The sequence below is a fragment of the Paramormyrops kingsleyae genome, chromosome 18 (genome assembly GCF_048594095.1).
Source record: "Paramormyrops kingsleyae isolate MSU_618 chromosome 18, PKINGS_0.4, whole genome shotgun sequence".
NCBI classification, from domain to species: Eukaryota; Metazoa; Chordata; class Actinopteri; order Osteoglossiformes; family Mormyridae; genus Paramormyrops; species Paramormyrops kingsleyae.
The window spans coordinates 24982657-24997392 of NC_132814.1; the positions used below are offsets into that span (position 1 = coordinate 24982657).

Sequence of the window (14736 nt, forward strand, 5' to 3'; positions counted from 1 at the left end):
AAGCCTAGTGATGTCCTTTCTGGTCTATTTATTTAATATTAACTTATTACTGAATTTTATTAATTATTTTAGAAGAACTCGTTTATTACAGGTAAAAGTAATACTCTGCTCTTTGTCTACTATATTAATGTTCTTGTTGAGTTTTTTAATACAAAGTGCTTGTTTTGCCCAGGTACTTGAGAAATAAAGATACATGAGTTTGGTTAAAGTAGGTAGGACAGCTTATGGAATGTATGGGTGCTTGCTGTGGGGCATCAGGTCACAAGTCAGACAGATGGCTAGCAGCTTCAGGGTAAGACAAAGATAATGATTTGGAGCGACAAGGTTGCAGTGGGGCTGCCAGTATGGTTAGCCTGTGTCACAGCGCAAGCAGTAACTGGTAAGGGTCCTTGGAAGTTTAGTAGATACCAAAGACAACAGTTCAATCCATCAGTGTTGGACAAAACAAATTAGGTAATTGCATTATTTTGTGTGTCCAGCATCAATTCAGGAGATACTTAAATAGATAAAGACTGACATTAATATCTGACAATACAAGTATTAGATGTAGGAAAACATGAATGTTCTGGTATGGGGTAAACTGAATTTCAGAGACCTTTCCCTCGATGGCCCTGTTTTTTGTCTTAATATGAAGTTTGATTTCCTTTTCTCTTTCCCAGTAAATGCACACAGACCCCTGTACCCATCACAGTCCTTGGTTATTAGCCTTTCTGTTACCTGACATTATCCTTTTTTTAAAAAAAAAAACAAAAACAACTTTAAATCCACCCAAACAGTCTAGCTGAACTCCCACTCGCAAATAAGGTCCTTAATTCCTAAACCTTAATATCTGCACATTAATGTGGTCAAAGGCCACTAGACTGTTTGAATTGTCTGAGGGCCCTGTTGTTTTCTATGTTGGTGTAATTGTCGCCCAGATGGGGGAGGGGTGGGGGGTGGTGGGGGTGGCAATAAAAGTTGTCGTAATTTGTTGTAATGTGGTTCAACTTGCCAACAGATAACATTATTATTCTTTGGACATCTTTATGGACATTTCTGGAGTCTTGTTAGTGAGTCACTTTTCCAGTGTTTCAGATTTTTGAGTGTGAATCTGAAGTGTGATGTTAGAATTTATGATCTACAGATTTTATATTATTTTCTCAGTTGATTATATTCCTTTCTTTGGCACAGGAAAGTGTTGGTAGAAGTCTTTTGAGCCTGTTGAAGTCTGTGGTTGGCTGTCCACGTTTTTGCTTTGACAGTCCACATTTTTGCTCCCTCCCAGCTCCCAGCCAATCAGGAACACTGAATACCTGGTACAGGGTGCTGGGAGGAAGCACCATCATCCAGGTTTTGGGATAGATTCAGCTGGACAGGTTCCTGGACATGTGACATTATCTTATCTGCTTTATGATTTTATCTCTATGTAGTACTGTTTAAAGTGACCACAATTCTATGGGGGGTGGGGGTACCAAATATCCAGTATCATTGAGGTAAAGCTGTGTGTTCCATTTTAAACCAGTCAATAAATAGTCTCTGTTTTTAAATAAAATTACCCTAAAATAATTGTCAGGTTTTACCTAGCCACAAAACATTTTGAACACTATAACTACATCATCTTCTGTTACTGTTTCTCATGACTACAGGGGTTATTGTATTTCCTGGAAAGGGAATATATATGCTTTTGGGACCAGGTGATGAACTAGAACTGATAGAACTTTGAGACAGATCGCCCCAGCATAGTGATAGAAGACAAGGGTCATTTCAGACATTTCATGCTGTAAAGTCGATAACTCAAAAAGTATATAATAGATCTTTTCAAACTTTGCTGAGACTGTCTGTGGGTGAAGAACTGGAATTGATTCAATTGTGAGACAGATCACACCAAAGTTGAAGTAGTGCTGCATAGTGATAGCAAAGAGAAGGGCAGTTTTGACAATTGATCCTGTTAAGCCAATAACTCAAAAATTATCTGAAGGGTCTTTTTCAACCTTTTTTTGACACTGGATAAGTAATCAACTGGATCTGGTCACATTTTGAGGCAGATTCCCCCAAAACTGAAGCCAAGCTGGTTAGTGGCAGCAAAGGGGAGGGTGGAGGGTGAAAGCAGATGACATTTGACATGTGATAAGTGAAAAACTATTCGATGGACATTATTACTGGTTCATAAAAACTTGATTTATATGAAGACCTAGACTGCTGCGTGGCAGCAAAGGAAGGAAAGGGCAACTGCAGAGGACACTTGGTCTTGGTCAAAGTGACCCTGAAAATATTTAATGGATATTTTTCAAACTTTGTAGGCACATGGTAGGGATGACCAACAATGATCAAATTCTGAGGCTGATTGCCCCCAAATTGAAGTAGCGCGGCACAGGGATAGCAAAAAACGGCTAGTCTTTAACAGATCTTTTTCAGCCTTTGCAGACATGTTGAAAGGGTGAAGATCTGAACCTCTTTAAATTTTGAGACAAATTTCACCAAAATTGAAGCAGCAGCACTTAAAGAGAAAGATGTGTCGAAAATAGGCTTAACCTTCTGACCAGGAGAACTGCATTTGTTCTTATCACCATATTTGATCTTTGTGGATATTATTACCATTTCACAAAAACATTATATGGGTTATTATATGGAAACCTACACCTGAAAATATTCCCCATGATAGACCCCAAATCAACCCAAAATTGGAGCTGCTGGGCAGAGGGCAGCATAGAGAAAACAATGGAAGCTGCAGCTGCCATTATGTGAACACACACATCTGCCATCTAAACCTATTCATGGATCTTTTTCCAAACTTCCCAGAAACACTGCACAGGTCAGTGATTGTACAACTATGGGGCGTGCAATGATTTTCTGAATATTGTATAATAAAGTTAATATTGATTTTTGTCGCTAGCTTCCCTGTTCAGCAAATTTTATCCGTAGCAGTCCGGTAGCTGGTCAGCAAAATGTATCATGGGGAGCGGAAATTAATTGTGGGAGACTTTAAACATGCTATGTGTATTTTTGGAGAGGTACAGAGAGCGTGCAAGGTAGGCTTGTAATAATATTGTCTTTAGATAGCGGTATTTTCATTTGGCTAAAATTTATCACACAAAGTGCTCCAGGGTTGCTGGATAAATGGCTTTACTGCGTACTGGGACACCAAGCTCAGCTCTTAACTGTATATATGCATATGTCTGAAAAAGGAGTGCAATTAAGGATGTTTAACCGTTCAAAACATGAGTTCAGCCATCAGGAAAAATAGAGTTTCTTGTTCGGCAATAATCTTCGTTATTTTTAGGGCAAGGAATTAGTGTACTCTAAGTGAAAGACCCAAGAGTTAAAAATACTTTGATTTGTAGATACTGTTCTTATTCATTGTGGCTAATCCTGTGCGTATTCTGTAATTAAGAGTGTTTTTGTTCAGTTTTTTATTGTGAAAAGGAACATGTCAGTGAAGTCATGCAATTAAGTCTCCTGATAACCTCGAGGATAAGAGTTTGCACTTGTCCTGTATACTGTGCGATTGCCCCGTATTGAAAATAAAATGCTGTCCCATTTTGAATCAATATGGGGCATGATTTGTCTCCTGTTTTCTCACCATGCCATCAGGAGCTCGATTGAGCATTTTGTGAGTGTGTTAAACCAAAGCATAATTTAGTAATGCATCAGTAGGTCTTTTTTAGCTCGACAGAGTTCGGTAGTTTGGGAGTCCCAATCCCAGGAAGCATACATAAGTTGGACCTTCTCCCTCTACTATAAACCTTTTTGGATAAAAGCATCAGTTAAATATAAATGAGTCACATGAGTACATGTTTAATTGCTGGTTGGCCCATAGATTCATTAGTGGTTTTTAATATGGCCCTTTCAGTGACTGACTTTGGCACCCCTGTTCTGTGAGATCTCAGTATTCAGTAATCTCAGTATTCAGTCATCTCAGTATTCAGTCATCTCAGTATTCAGTCATCTCAGTATTCAGTAATCTCAGTATTCAGTCATCTCAGTATTCAGTCATCTCAGTATTCAAGTCAAATATTCATATCTGTTTTTTGCTGCTTTATTACGAGGATTTGATGAATGTATGAGATTCATTTTGAAACAGTTGCTGCTGTGTTTAACTGTCTCAGATAATTTGTGAAAAGCCATTTTGTTTCCTTATTAAGCTTTTGTCATATTCACTTCTAGAGTAAGTTCTCATTAAAGTAAACCAGTACATTTCCCTCCTCTCAGGGATCTAATGTGATGGGCCTTTTACAATGTGTCTGATTCTGCTCGTTTGCCAGCCCACTGCTACATCTGTGTTTAGGGGCTTTTCTTTTCCTGCACGTGTAGCTGGATGGAATCATTCTGACTTAATCACCTTAATTCAGTGGTCCTCAAACTTTTTGTCTGAAGTCCTCCCACAAACATTTAAAAATGAAATTTGTTAAGCGGGGGCAACATTTGTGGAACGGGAGTGGGATACCAACAAAAATAGATTACAAACTTTAGCAGATTCAGAAAATCATCTTGAGACCCCTCCCAATTGTTTGGCGACCTCTGGGGGGGTCGCGACCCACAGTTTGAGAACCTCTGCCTTAAATGGACAGTGAGGACAGCCTAAATGCAAGCATTAATGAATATGAGAAGTAAATGTGAAACACAATTAAATCTGCGGATAAAGTTAGTTAAGTGGAACAGACCGTACTTAATTAGCTGGTGATATGAATGTGCCGTACTTCAAGTAATAAAGGCATCATAGTCTAACTGGGTAAGTAGTATCTTTTGTTTTTTTGCAAAATAAATCTGGCCATTTTATATATAATTATATATAAAATATATATTTAAATATATATTTAAAAAATATTTTGCAGTGATGGGTGATGACTGAATTGAAGGTAAATTTTAGGTGGTTTAGATTCAAGAGGATAATTCCAGGATCCAGGGGGCATCCGCACTACGTTGCGTTAACTGCTATTAACATCTGATGTAAAGCCTTTAAAGGAAGGACGCTGTAAAGGGTGGGAACGGTAGGATGATTCCTCAGGGGCCCTAAAAATTTTTAACATAATTGAATTGGTCCGGGTTGGGAGCTTTCTTGGGGCCCAGAATCTCGAGTGACACCCCTGCTTTAAAAGCACAGAAATTATGAGCTATTGTGGAATATCTTCAGGTAGGCGTGTGTGTGTCTTTGGTTTTTTTTATATGGTTTGGCACCTACACTGAGGGGCCACCTAGGGTTGAGATTTCATATGTTAGTTCTAATGTGGGGAGCAGTGCAAGCAAGCTGACGCACTTAAAGCGGGAGGTGGGAACACAGACAAGTGGCCCATCCTCCATTTCAGCCCTCCTGGCCATGCGGGGGATATAAATCAAGGCCTTGCCAGATTAATGTGCTCTTTCTGGGGATTGTGCTCACACAGCGATCGGGGTGAGTCTATGGACCAGAATAACCTTTGGTTTAAGAAGCAATCGGGCCCAATGGTGAATTCCAAACACTGGCATGCAGAGCAGCCTTTTCCTCGAGGAAGTATGAGGAGGAATGAGGTAGGAATGAGGAGGCCGTGTCTGACACAGCCTGACATGGAGGTGCTGGTGCAGCTCTCGCGCCACCAGACCACCGCCCCCCCCCGCACACCTGCCTCTCCTCTCTCTCATCTAATGTTGCTGCAGTGCCTCCGCCTGCTTGTTCACCTCCCTCTTTACTGCTGCACTGTGAATTGTGAAATTTTCAGTAGCTTAGCAGAAATTAAATGCCGTTTAATCCACAAATTGCTAGTGTTTTGCGTCACGTGTGAACATGCATTTGTGCACTTCCCTCATATTTTATGCTAGTGAGGGAGTGTGCTCTGCTTGTAAATGGAAGCTGTTTCAAAATGGTAACGCGTTCTCCTCCTTGAATACTCCGCGTGCTGCTTCCTGTCTTACTGCTGGCAGCGTACACTTGTGCAGGCTACTGAGTGCTTTCTATTGCCATTGTGTCAACTGTTAATGGGCGGAGTAGATTCAGACAGTTCAGTTGTATCCAGTCATGTTTTTAATAATTTTTCAGCCATACTGGGGCAAGGGAAGTGATTGAATATTACCACAAAATTATGAATTCTGTAGATAAAACAATGAACTATGGGACTAGGGTTTGAGTCTCCACCACGGCTCCATGTGTGTGGAGTTTGCATGTCCTCCCTATGTCATCGTGGGGTTTCCTCCAGGTCCCCCCCACAGTATAAAAACATGCTGAGGTGTGCATGTGTGAGTATTACCTGTGATGGGTTGGCGCCCCATCCTGCGTTGTTCCCTGCTTTGTGCCCGTAGCCTCCAGGATAGGCTCCAGACCCCCCGTGAACCTGAATAGGACAAGCAGTTACAGGAAATGGATGGATGGGTTATTGTGCTAGCACTCTGACAGGTTAGTGGCAGATTTAATGTACTGCTCCAAATCTCCCTCCAGTGCTTCTCACCTGGGCATCCTGTACTTAATATTTTTAAGCCTTAATGCATGGGACATTTTATAAAAGCACAAGGAAACGAAGGTGTTGCATGCAGCCTCTTATTAAATCTTTATGGTAATTTCCCTGTATTATTTAATGTCAACAGATGTGTATACACTATGGATTTCAAGGATCTGAAGTAGGGCTAAACGATATTAGAAAAAAAAAATCACATTGCCATATTTAAAATTTATGCAATAATGTGATATTTATTCAAGAAAAAGTAGCTGAAAATTGAAAAAGCTATAACCAAATAGAACTTGTTATGATCTGTGAATAGAATCTGTCAAATAAGTTGATGTTATGAGTTGTGTTAACAGACACAAAGCAGTGCTGATAAATCACTTTAAATTTGCTCAATATCGTCTTTGGAATCCAAAATATTTCCATACATCAGAAGATGAATGCCTCTTGGTGACCAGTTCTTGTTCGCCTTTCTACTCCTCACTCATTTTTGTTTAGTCTCTCACAAATGTACCACACGGTCTATGAGTGAGTCCAACAGCCAGGAGAATGTAGATGTCTTGGAGAGCACATACAGAGCTCATGCAAAGCAGTAGGAGTAACCTTTTTAAACCTATAATCAGAATCCTTTTGTTTGCTATGTTCAAACTAAAAGAACTTTGTTTCGGTGTACAAGCATACAATTTAAACATACTTTTCATGACAAAAAAAGGCAGATACACAAAACAATAAATTCAATAAAAATATGCAGAGAGATAGAGAATAAGAAGATGTGCTATTAATAAATAAGGAACACTCATTAAAATTGCAAAACTTGCTAAGTTTTGTTTCCTATGACGAAGTAAACATGTTTTAGCGTAACTTATTGAGGGTCTCAATCCAGTTGACTATCACAGTCCTTGAGATATGACAATTGCGTGTGCATAATATGTAGAGATGCACCGATTGTATCGGCCAACTATCGGTACAGCAACAATCGGCCATTGGCCAATGGTTAAAAATGAGGCGATATTTACTGCCGATAATTCCGTTTAACATGGTAACCCGTATTGTTTTGTACACTCGCGTATTAAACAGTGTGAGAAATGTCTGCTGTATGGAATTATTTTAACATTGGCAAAAACGACGTTAGAAATGCATTTAGCAAACCTTGCTCTGTAAAAATTTAATGGGGAGGATCTACTAATAAACATTTCAACCCAACAAATTTGACTGCTCACCTAAGGGCGAGACAGTGAAAAGTATGAAGAGTTCCTGAAAAAAAAGCTGTTTCAGTGAAGATGGCCACATTACCGCCAAGTAACACTGGTCTGTCAGGAGCACAAGTGTTTGATAGCAGAAGAAAATTCAGCGCAGACAGTGCAAAACCAAAATATGTGACACAGAAAATTATGGCGTTTATCACACATTATGAGCCCTTCTCTGTTAGAAATATAAATATGTAAGATGTATGCAGTTATAAAATATAGTGCTCTGGGACTGTTGTCGTATGGCAGATTTGGTGTTTTCTTACCAAAACATAAATGCTTTTTCATATTTTTGGAATGTAATTTATTTATTTTTAAATTTATTTTGGTGGAGTGTCCCTTTAAACCTATTTAAGCAGAACCTCTCAAACAAATGGTGTCAGTTTTTGAAATAATAATTAGCTATCACTATTGGCCAGAAATTTCCTTATTGGTGCAAAACTATTAATGTGTAATCTTTATATTACCATCGCACATTGTTGAGATATGTAAATACATTAAGGTGCTAAGGTACAGTTGAAGGACATAAATATGCTTAGATTTAATGAGGAAATGCCAATGCATATTTTGCATGTCGTGATAGCAAAGAAAAAGGCAGTTTTGACTCTTGTTTCTGTGGGGGGAGAGATGACTTTCTGAATGTGCTAAAATAGTCAAGAAGTATTTCTAATATTGTTTTTGTTGCTACCCCCCACCTCTGGCAATTCTTATCAGTGGCAGTCCGGCTTATTAGTGTCAGTCTGGTTTATTGTGGGGGGAACCCCCCCCCCAAACACACACACACACACACCTACCTAACTAAATAGCAATCCATAACCCAGTTTATTAAAAAATATTAGAACAAATTTTATCCTCTGGAAATTTAATTGAATTGATAATTTTGAGAACTACTAGTGCAGGTGATGATATAGGGCCAGAGAAATTGGGTACAGGAAAGGACAGCCATGAATGCAGATCTGGTGAACCTGATTACATTGAGACAAGTCACACACAGTTGGGCTTTTAATGAGGATTTTTTTGGAGAGGTTTAGAGATAGTGTGTAGGGGGGCTAGAGATTGTAAAAGTTGGGGGTTGGGGGGTAGGAATTAGATGGGGGTAGAGGTGACAGAGGAATACATTGTTGTCCTTCTGACAAGCGTCTAGTTTAGTCAATAAAGGGAGTTTCTGATTGTGGGGATTTAAAAGAACTGTTATTCCAGATTTAAAAAAAAAAAAAAAAAGATTCCAGAAAAACATTGAAACAATATTGAACAGGCTTTTGACATTATAGCCTGATTATTTCTCATATAACAGAGGATTAGTGGCGTCAATAAACATGAAGACATGCCATGGAAAAAAACACTTTGGCTGTGTTCTGTAAGATTTGTCGAGAAACACTTGAGCAATTCCTGTTTTCTTTAAAATTTCATTCATGCTTGTTATAAGATTTAATAACAGAATTACTGATGTCATGTGCATCTTTTCGGGTCTTGTTTAAGACTTTTCTGCACATGTAGTCCCTATTCTTTATTTTTGCATTCCTTTTATTTATTCCTGAAATCTTTGAGACCTGCATATTATTTAATTATTCATTTTTCATATATGATTTAGGACATCTGAAATAATACAGCTGAAGGAACTAATGTATGTTATGCATAAGACTTAAGCATGTGGATGTAAAATTGATATTTTGACATGTTTAATGTTTATTTGTCTCTCTCTCTCTCTCTCTCTCTCTCCACAGACGTTTATAGTGATCAATAAAGGGAAAACAATCTTCCGTTTTAGTGCCACACCTGCCTTGTACTTCATAAGTCCTTTTAATATTGTTAGGCGAATAGCTATTAAAATTTTGATACATTCATATCCTTTCAAATGGTTAATGTTGCTAAAATGTTAAATGTTGTGTTAGTTACACCAAGCCCAAGATAATGAATGGGGGAATTTGTATATGAAGAGAAAAGCTTAAGTCTGAGGTCATACTAAGGAATTATGTATTGTATTAGGAAGATCCCTCACTTCTGTGTTTAATGAGTAATTAGAATTACAATACACCATATGCTGGGTCTTGATTTGAATGATGTTAAAGGGGCAGTTCACCCCAAACTGAAAAATGGAACTGTAGTGCTATCTATCCATCTAGGTTTTAGGGTTGGGGTTAGGGTTGGGGTTAGGGTTAGGTGACTCTAACGTTCTTAGTGTCTGATCTATGTAAGATTGACCAGAGATTCTACAGCTCGGATATCAACCTCTTACTTGGTTAAATTTTTAGTAAGGAATCCTTTGGAATTTTCAGAGATATTTTCGATAGTTTTACAGAAGAATTTATATTTTCATTGCATCCTGCCTTTTTCCTTTTGCCTATGACATGACCAAGCCAGAAAGATTTTATTTGGTGGGGTAATGCGTGAAGTGCATTTTCCTTCAAATTCAGTCAGTTTTACAGTAAATGATTTATAATTCTATAGCAGGCAGGGCATACAATACATTAGCTTCTGAAAACATTGTATCCAATATTTAAATGGAAAAGTTATTCATGCAAAATTATAATTGATTATCATATTTAGGTAACAGGGTATGTTATAGATTCAGAGGCAAGCTGGAATGAGGTTAAACTCTTAATCTGGTTGTTTTTTGGTTGTGTGTTTTATGTTTTTCTTTCCAGTTCAGATGATGTGGTTTCCTTAACCTTCCTCACATTATTCAGCATGATCATTATGTGTACAATTTTGACCAACTGTGTGTTCATGACTTTTAGCAATCCTCCAGAATGGTCCAAACAAGTGGAGTAAGTACCTATCAATGCATGATTTCCTGGATTTGACTTTTGAAAGAATTGTACAGCAGTTGTGACATAAGTCTGCATCACCTGAAATCTCCTGTCCCCTGTGTCTTGAACATGGATTAACTCATTGAAATAACATAGGTTTACCTATATTCAGTGCATTTATGTGCATTTTGTATGTTTCATGATTAACAAATTGGAATAATCACAATACTATGTGAAAATTAGGTAGTAAAATTATAGAGGGGGGATTGTTGGACACCCCATGAAATATATTTCTGGCAAACATGTCTGACACTGACTATTTGTATTTAACATTTCAGACAACATTGAAAAGGCAGACAATGTTTTTGAATAATTTTTAATTGAATTGTCAAATTTTACTTTTTAATTGACAAAGCTGCAAATTTAGGATGTGGGACACAACGTAAAGATGGGAAGTTCACTACGTAAAGCTTGGTTATGCTCTTTTCTTCCAGGTACACCTTCACTGGAATTTATACGTTTGAGTCAGCTGTGAAAATCATTGCACGTGGATTCTGTGTAGATGGTTTTACCTTCCTTAGGGACCCATGGAACTGGCTGGACTTCATGGTGATCTCCATGGCGTGAGTATCAGCTCACATGCTCATTCATTTACAGTCTTTTCATTACTGGAGGAAGAAGTGCACTGGTCTCTTACTTCTGCGACCAGTAATTAAAAAATAATAATTTAAAGGCATTTCTCTGAATTTGAATTTTGGGCATGGTCATTTTTCTCAGCCAGTTGCATGCAGCAGAGTACAGTAGCTTGTGCTAGACAATTCTTCTGCAAGCTGCCCGGAGGAATGACTTGCAAGATATCTAGGTGATATCCGATACAGAGCTTTACATACACAAAGGTGCTGTGAAAAAAGAGGAATTAAAATAAATACTTCCTTATAGTTCGCTTTTTAAGTAATATGAGCTTTTTTTTTGTCTTTGCAATGCAGGGGAGTCTGCAATATTATAGTCCTCCACTGCTTCTTAATTTGTCTTTATGGGGCTTTTTAGTACTTAAAGGCGTCGTTCCCTCACATCGCTTCCTGTTCCTGCCGACCTTTTCCTGTTTTCTCATTTATTTTCACCTGTTGTCTTTCTCTCTTGTTCTGGATAATGTGATCAAGATAAGCCATTGCCTTCTGCTTTACAAAAATACAACCTGCAAAACAAGCACTGCACTCGTTAATTGACCACACTCTGCAGGACTTAAATGCATTACGGTAACATTAGCACTTCAGATTTTTCCTCAGCTTCGTATCTAAGAAATATGACCTATTAAGACTAAGATCTTATATTTGATTGTATTGTTCTGAGTTACTTACACGAGTTGGTGTTATTGAGAGAGAAAGAAATGAGATCAGGTTTATGAGCCTGTTTTATATCAGAAGACTATCAACGACACACAGAAATCATAATGCCAAGTAAATTGAGGAGCAAATGGTTTCTGATTTTTTTCTTTATTAAGTGCAAAATTTGTGACTGTATACAGTAAGTACAGTTAACTAATGATATTCCCGAATACTCTCTCTATTGTCACTGGATCTATCAGCCTCCATTCAGAGACAAGTCCCAGAATGCAGTTCTATAGAAGTCTCCAGACTTCAGCCTCCCATTTGTATCCGTGATGTGGGTTGCAGTCTAAGAGAATTAATGCTGATGGTCACATACCCTTATATCACCATCAGATGGAGTTGAAACAAATGACACAAAAATGACTGTCAACAGTGACTAATGTGGTCATTGATATACCGGATTCACGTATTCGTCTATCTTCCATAAATGTTACCTTGTGCAACCGATACATGTAACTTTGGTTTGATTCTGCAGGTATATAACAGAGTTTGTAAACCTAGGCAATGTCTCAGCTCTGCGCACATTCAGGGTGCTGAGGGCTTTGAAAACTATTTCTGTAATCCCAGGTAAGAGAGCTAGGGGTTGGCATGGGAAACGGGGTCGGTGTTAGATGTGTTTCTCGTGTTCTTTTTTCTTTCTTTCCTCGATGGACAAGGCTCTGTGAGTGATGTTCCTCCTGGTGGCTGTCGTACAGTGCTCTTGCGTGAGTGTGTGTATTTGTCATTTGTCGTTTGTGTGTGATCCTCCCTTGTTCCAGATATGTGACAGAGTTTGTGGACCTGGGGAATGTGTCAGCGCTGAGAACGTTCAGAGTTCTCCGAGCTTTGAAAACTATCTCTGTCATTCCAGGTGAGATCCAATTTAAACACTAAGGCTGACTGAGGCTGTCGTTTCTTTTTGGTTTTACAAAAAATATTATTTTGGAAAGGAGCATTTAAAATCAAAAGCATTCAAAAATGGTACAACACATTTTTGATAGGCTTTGCAGTCTGCTGTCAATCTAATATGCACTCTTCATTTAAACAAAAAATGAATTTCCAGTTCAGAATTACTTTGCTATTTCCTCAAATCATCTATTTCAAGCATTTATACATACAGTATATATTTTAGTGGAAAGTACTTTTCTCAAAGCTACAGCTTCAGGGCACATTTTGGGACCAGAGTAGTTAAGATTACAAGTGCTAAAAGTGCAGAAATGGATTTTTTTAAGGCAGACACTATTTTGCACCCTTATGTCACTAGCCAAAAATGGTATTTGCACCCGGGTATATATAGCCGGCAAATGCTGTTTGCACCCTGATGTCAGTAGCCAACAATGATGTTTCACAAAAAAAATCTATGACTAATGCGATTGAATCTGCACTGTTTGTTTTTGCACCCTCAGAAAATGTAAAATTCCTCCCCATGTGCTAGATATCAGAAGGGGATTTTTGTGGGAAATTAATTGTTATGCCCTGTAGTTATTGCTAATGCTAGTTAGCAAGATTACTGCATGCCTCTAGCTAACTACCTATTGCTAGAACGAGGTTACATTTAGTGTTTAATGTAGCCTACCTATTATATTCGTATCCCCCTTTGGCACCTTCAGCCATTGACGTGATGTGCAACCATGCATGCAACATGAGTGTTTGCATTTTTTTGGGAGCGAGGGGGCCTGGTGTAAATAGCCGAATAGATGCCCTGTGACTATTTTCACCCGGGTGCAAATAGACACTTTGTAGTTTTAAAAGATTTAATACATTTTAACTCACATTTATACAGCCTCATTTATGACTGGTCATTTGTCATATTTTCATTTGAGAGCAGGTTTACACAATCAGACATATCCATCCATCCATCATCTATGTGCTTATCTTGGTTAGTATCATGAGGTAATCAGAAGTATAAGACTTTTGAAGATGCAGGCTCTTTTAATGGTATTATACCTGCTGAAACCTTTCCTGCCAAGTCAACATTTTCTGTGCATATAAGATTCAATGATGCAGGGAAAAAAATTGCACTGATTCTGCGCAGAACTATAGCGCTAGTTCTCAGCCAAACTAGTAGTTTGTGACTTACGGAAAAGGCTTAAGACTATTTGAAAACGCATGATTTAGTACGGCTTGTGTGTTAAAAATACATACAGTGGTGGCACATCTGCAGTTTTTTCAGATAATATACCAGTTCCTTTTTCCAGCTACTTTTTTCAGATCTTTTTACAAGTATTCTATGGAATTTAGATCAGGACTCATTAGGCACTTCAAAATAGCCCAGCTCTTGGTTTGAAATAATCTCTGGGTGCTTCATGAAGTGTGCTTTGGGGCATTGTCCTGCTGAAAGACCCATGACCAGGGGTCTCAAACTGCAGTCCTGGGGGGTCGGAGCCCTGTGTAGCTTAGTTCTTTCCCTGTTCCACCATAAATGATTCAGCTCAAGAGCTGTGCGATAATTAGCACAAGGAGTAGAATCAGGTGTGTTAAATGAGGGGAAACCAAAAAACTGTGCAGGGCTCCAGCCCCCCAGGACTGGACTTTGAGACCCCTGCCCATGACCCACAATTGAGACCAAGCTTTCCGACACTTGCTCTTACATTGCATTCAATGCCATGATAATCTTTGGGCTTCATGATGACATTCGCTGTTCTGAGGCATCCAGGGCCAGACAGCTGGGTACCCCCAAAACATCTGTGAACCTCGTCCATATCCCACTGTAAGGATACCGTTCTTTTCTTTGAATGGTTCCTTTTGTTTTCTGTAAACAAAAAGATGATATGTTTTGAGAGCATAGAGCATAGAGCTCTAACTTATGTCAGCTGCCCCAAAGAACATTCTCCCAGAAGGATTTTGACTTCCGCAGGTGTGTTTTTGTGAACTCAGTCTAGCTTTTACGTCTCTGTGTAAGGAGTGGAGTCCTCATGGATCTCCTATCATAGAGTCCATTTTCATTGAGATTACATCAGATAGTGTGATTTAAAAGTGTTGC

General features: G+C 38.6%; 1 protein-coding gene across 7 annotated transcripts in view; it reads left to right on the forward strand.

Moving 5' to 3' along the window:
• The window catches only part of LOC111855210 (sodium channel protein type 8 subunit alpha-like), a 71023-nt gene that overhangs the window by 8318 nt on the left and 47969 nt on the right, over positions 1–14736 (forward strand). For 4 of the 7 annotated variants that reach the window (XM_072702323.1, XM_072702327.1, XM_072702325.1 and 1 more), the window contains exons 3-6: positions 9361–9478; positions 10314–10404; positions 10881–11009; positions 12533–12624. In XM_072702323.1, coding sequence (XP_072558424.1) covers positions 9361–9478; positions 10314–10404; positions 10881–11009; positions 12533–12624 — 430 coding nt within the window. Of the gene's footprint in view, positions 1–9360; positions 9479–10313; positions 10405–10880; positions 11010–12249; positions 12342–12532; positions 12625–14736 lie in introns of all 7 variants that reach the window. The other 3 variants (XM_072702324.1, XM_072702326.1, XM_072702329.1) reach the window with 1 other exon arrangement.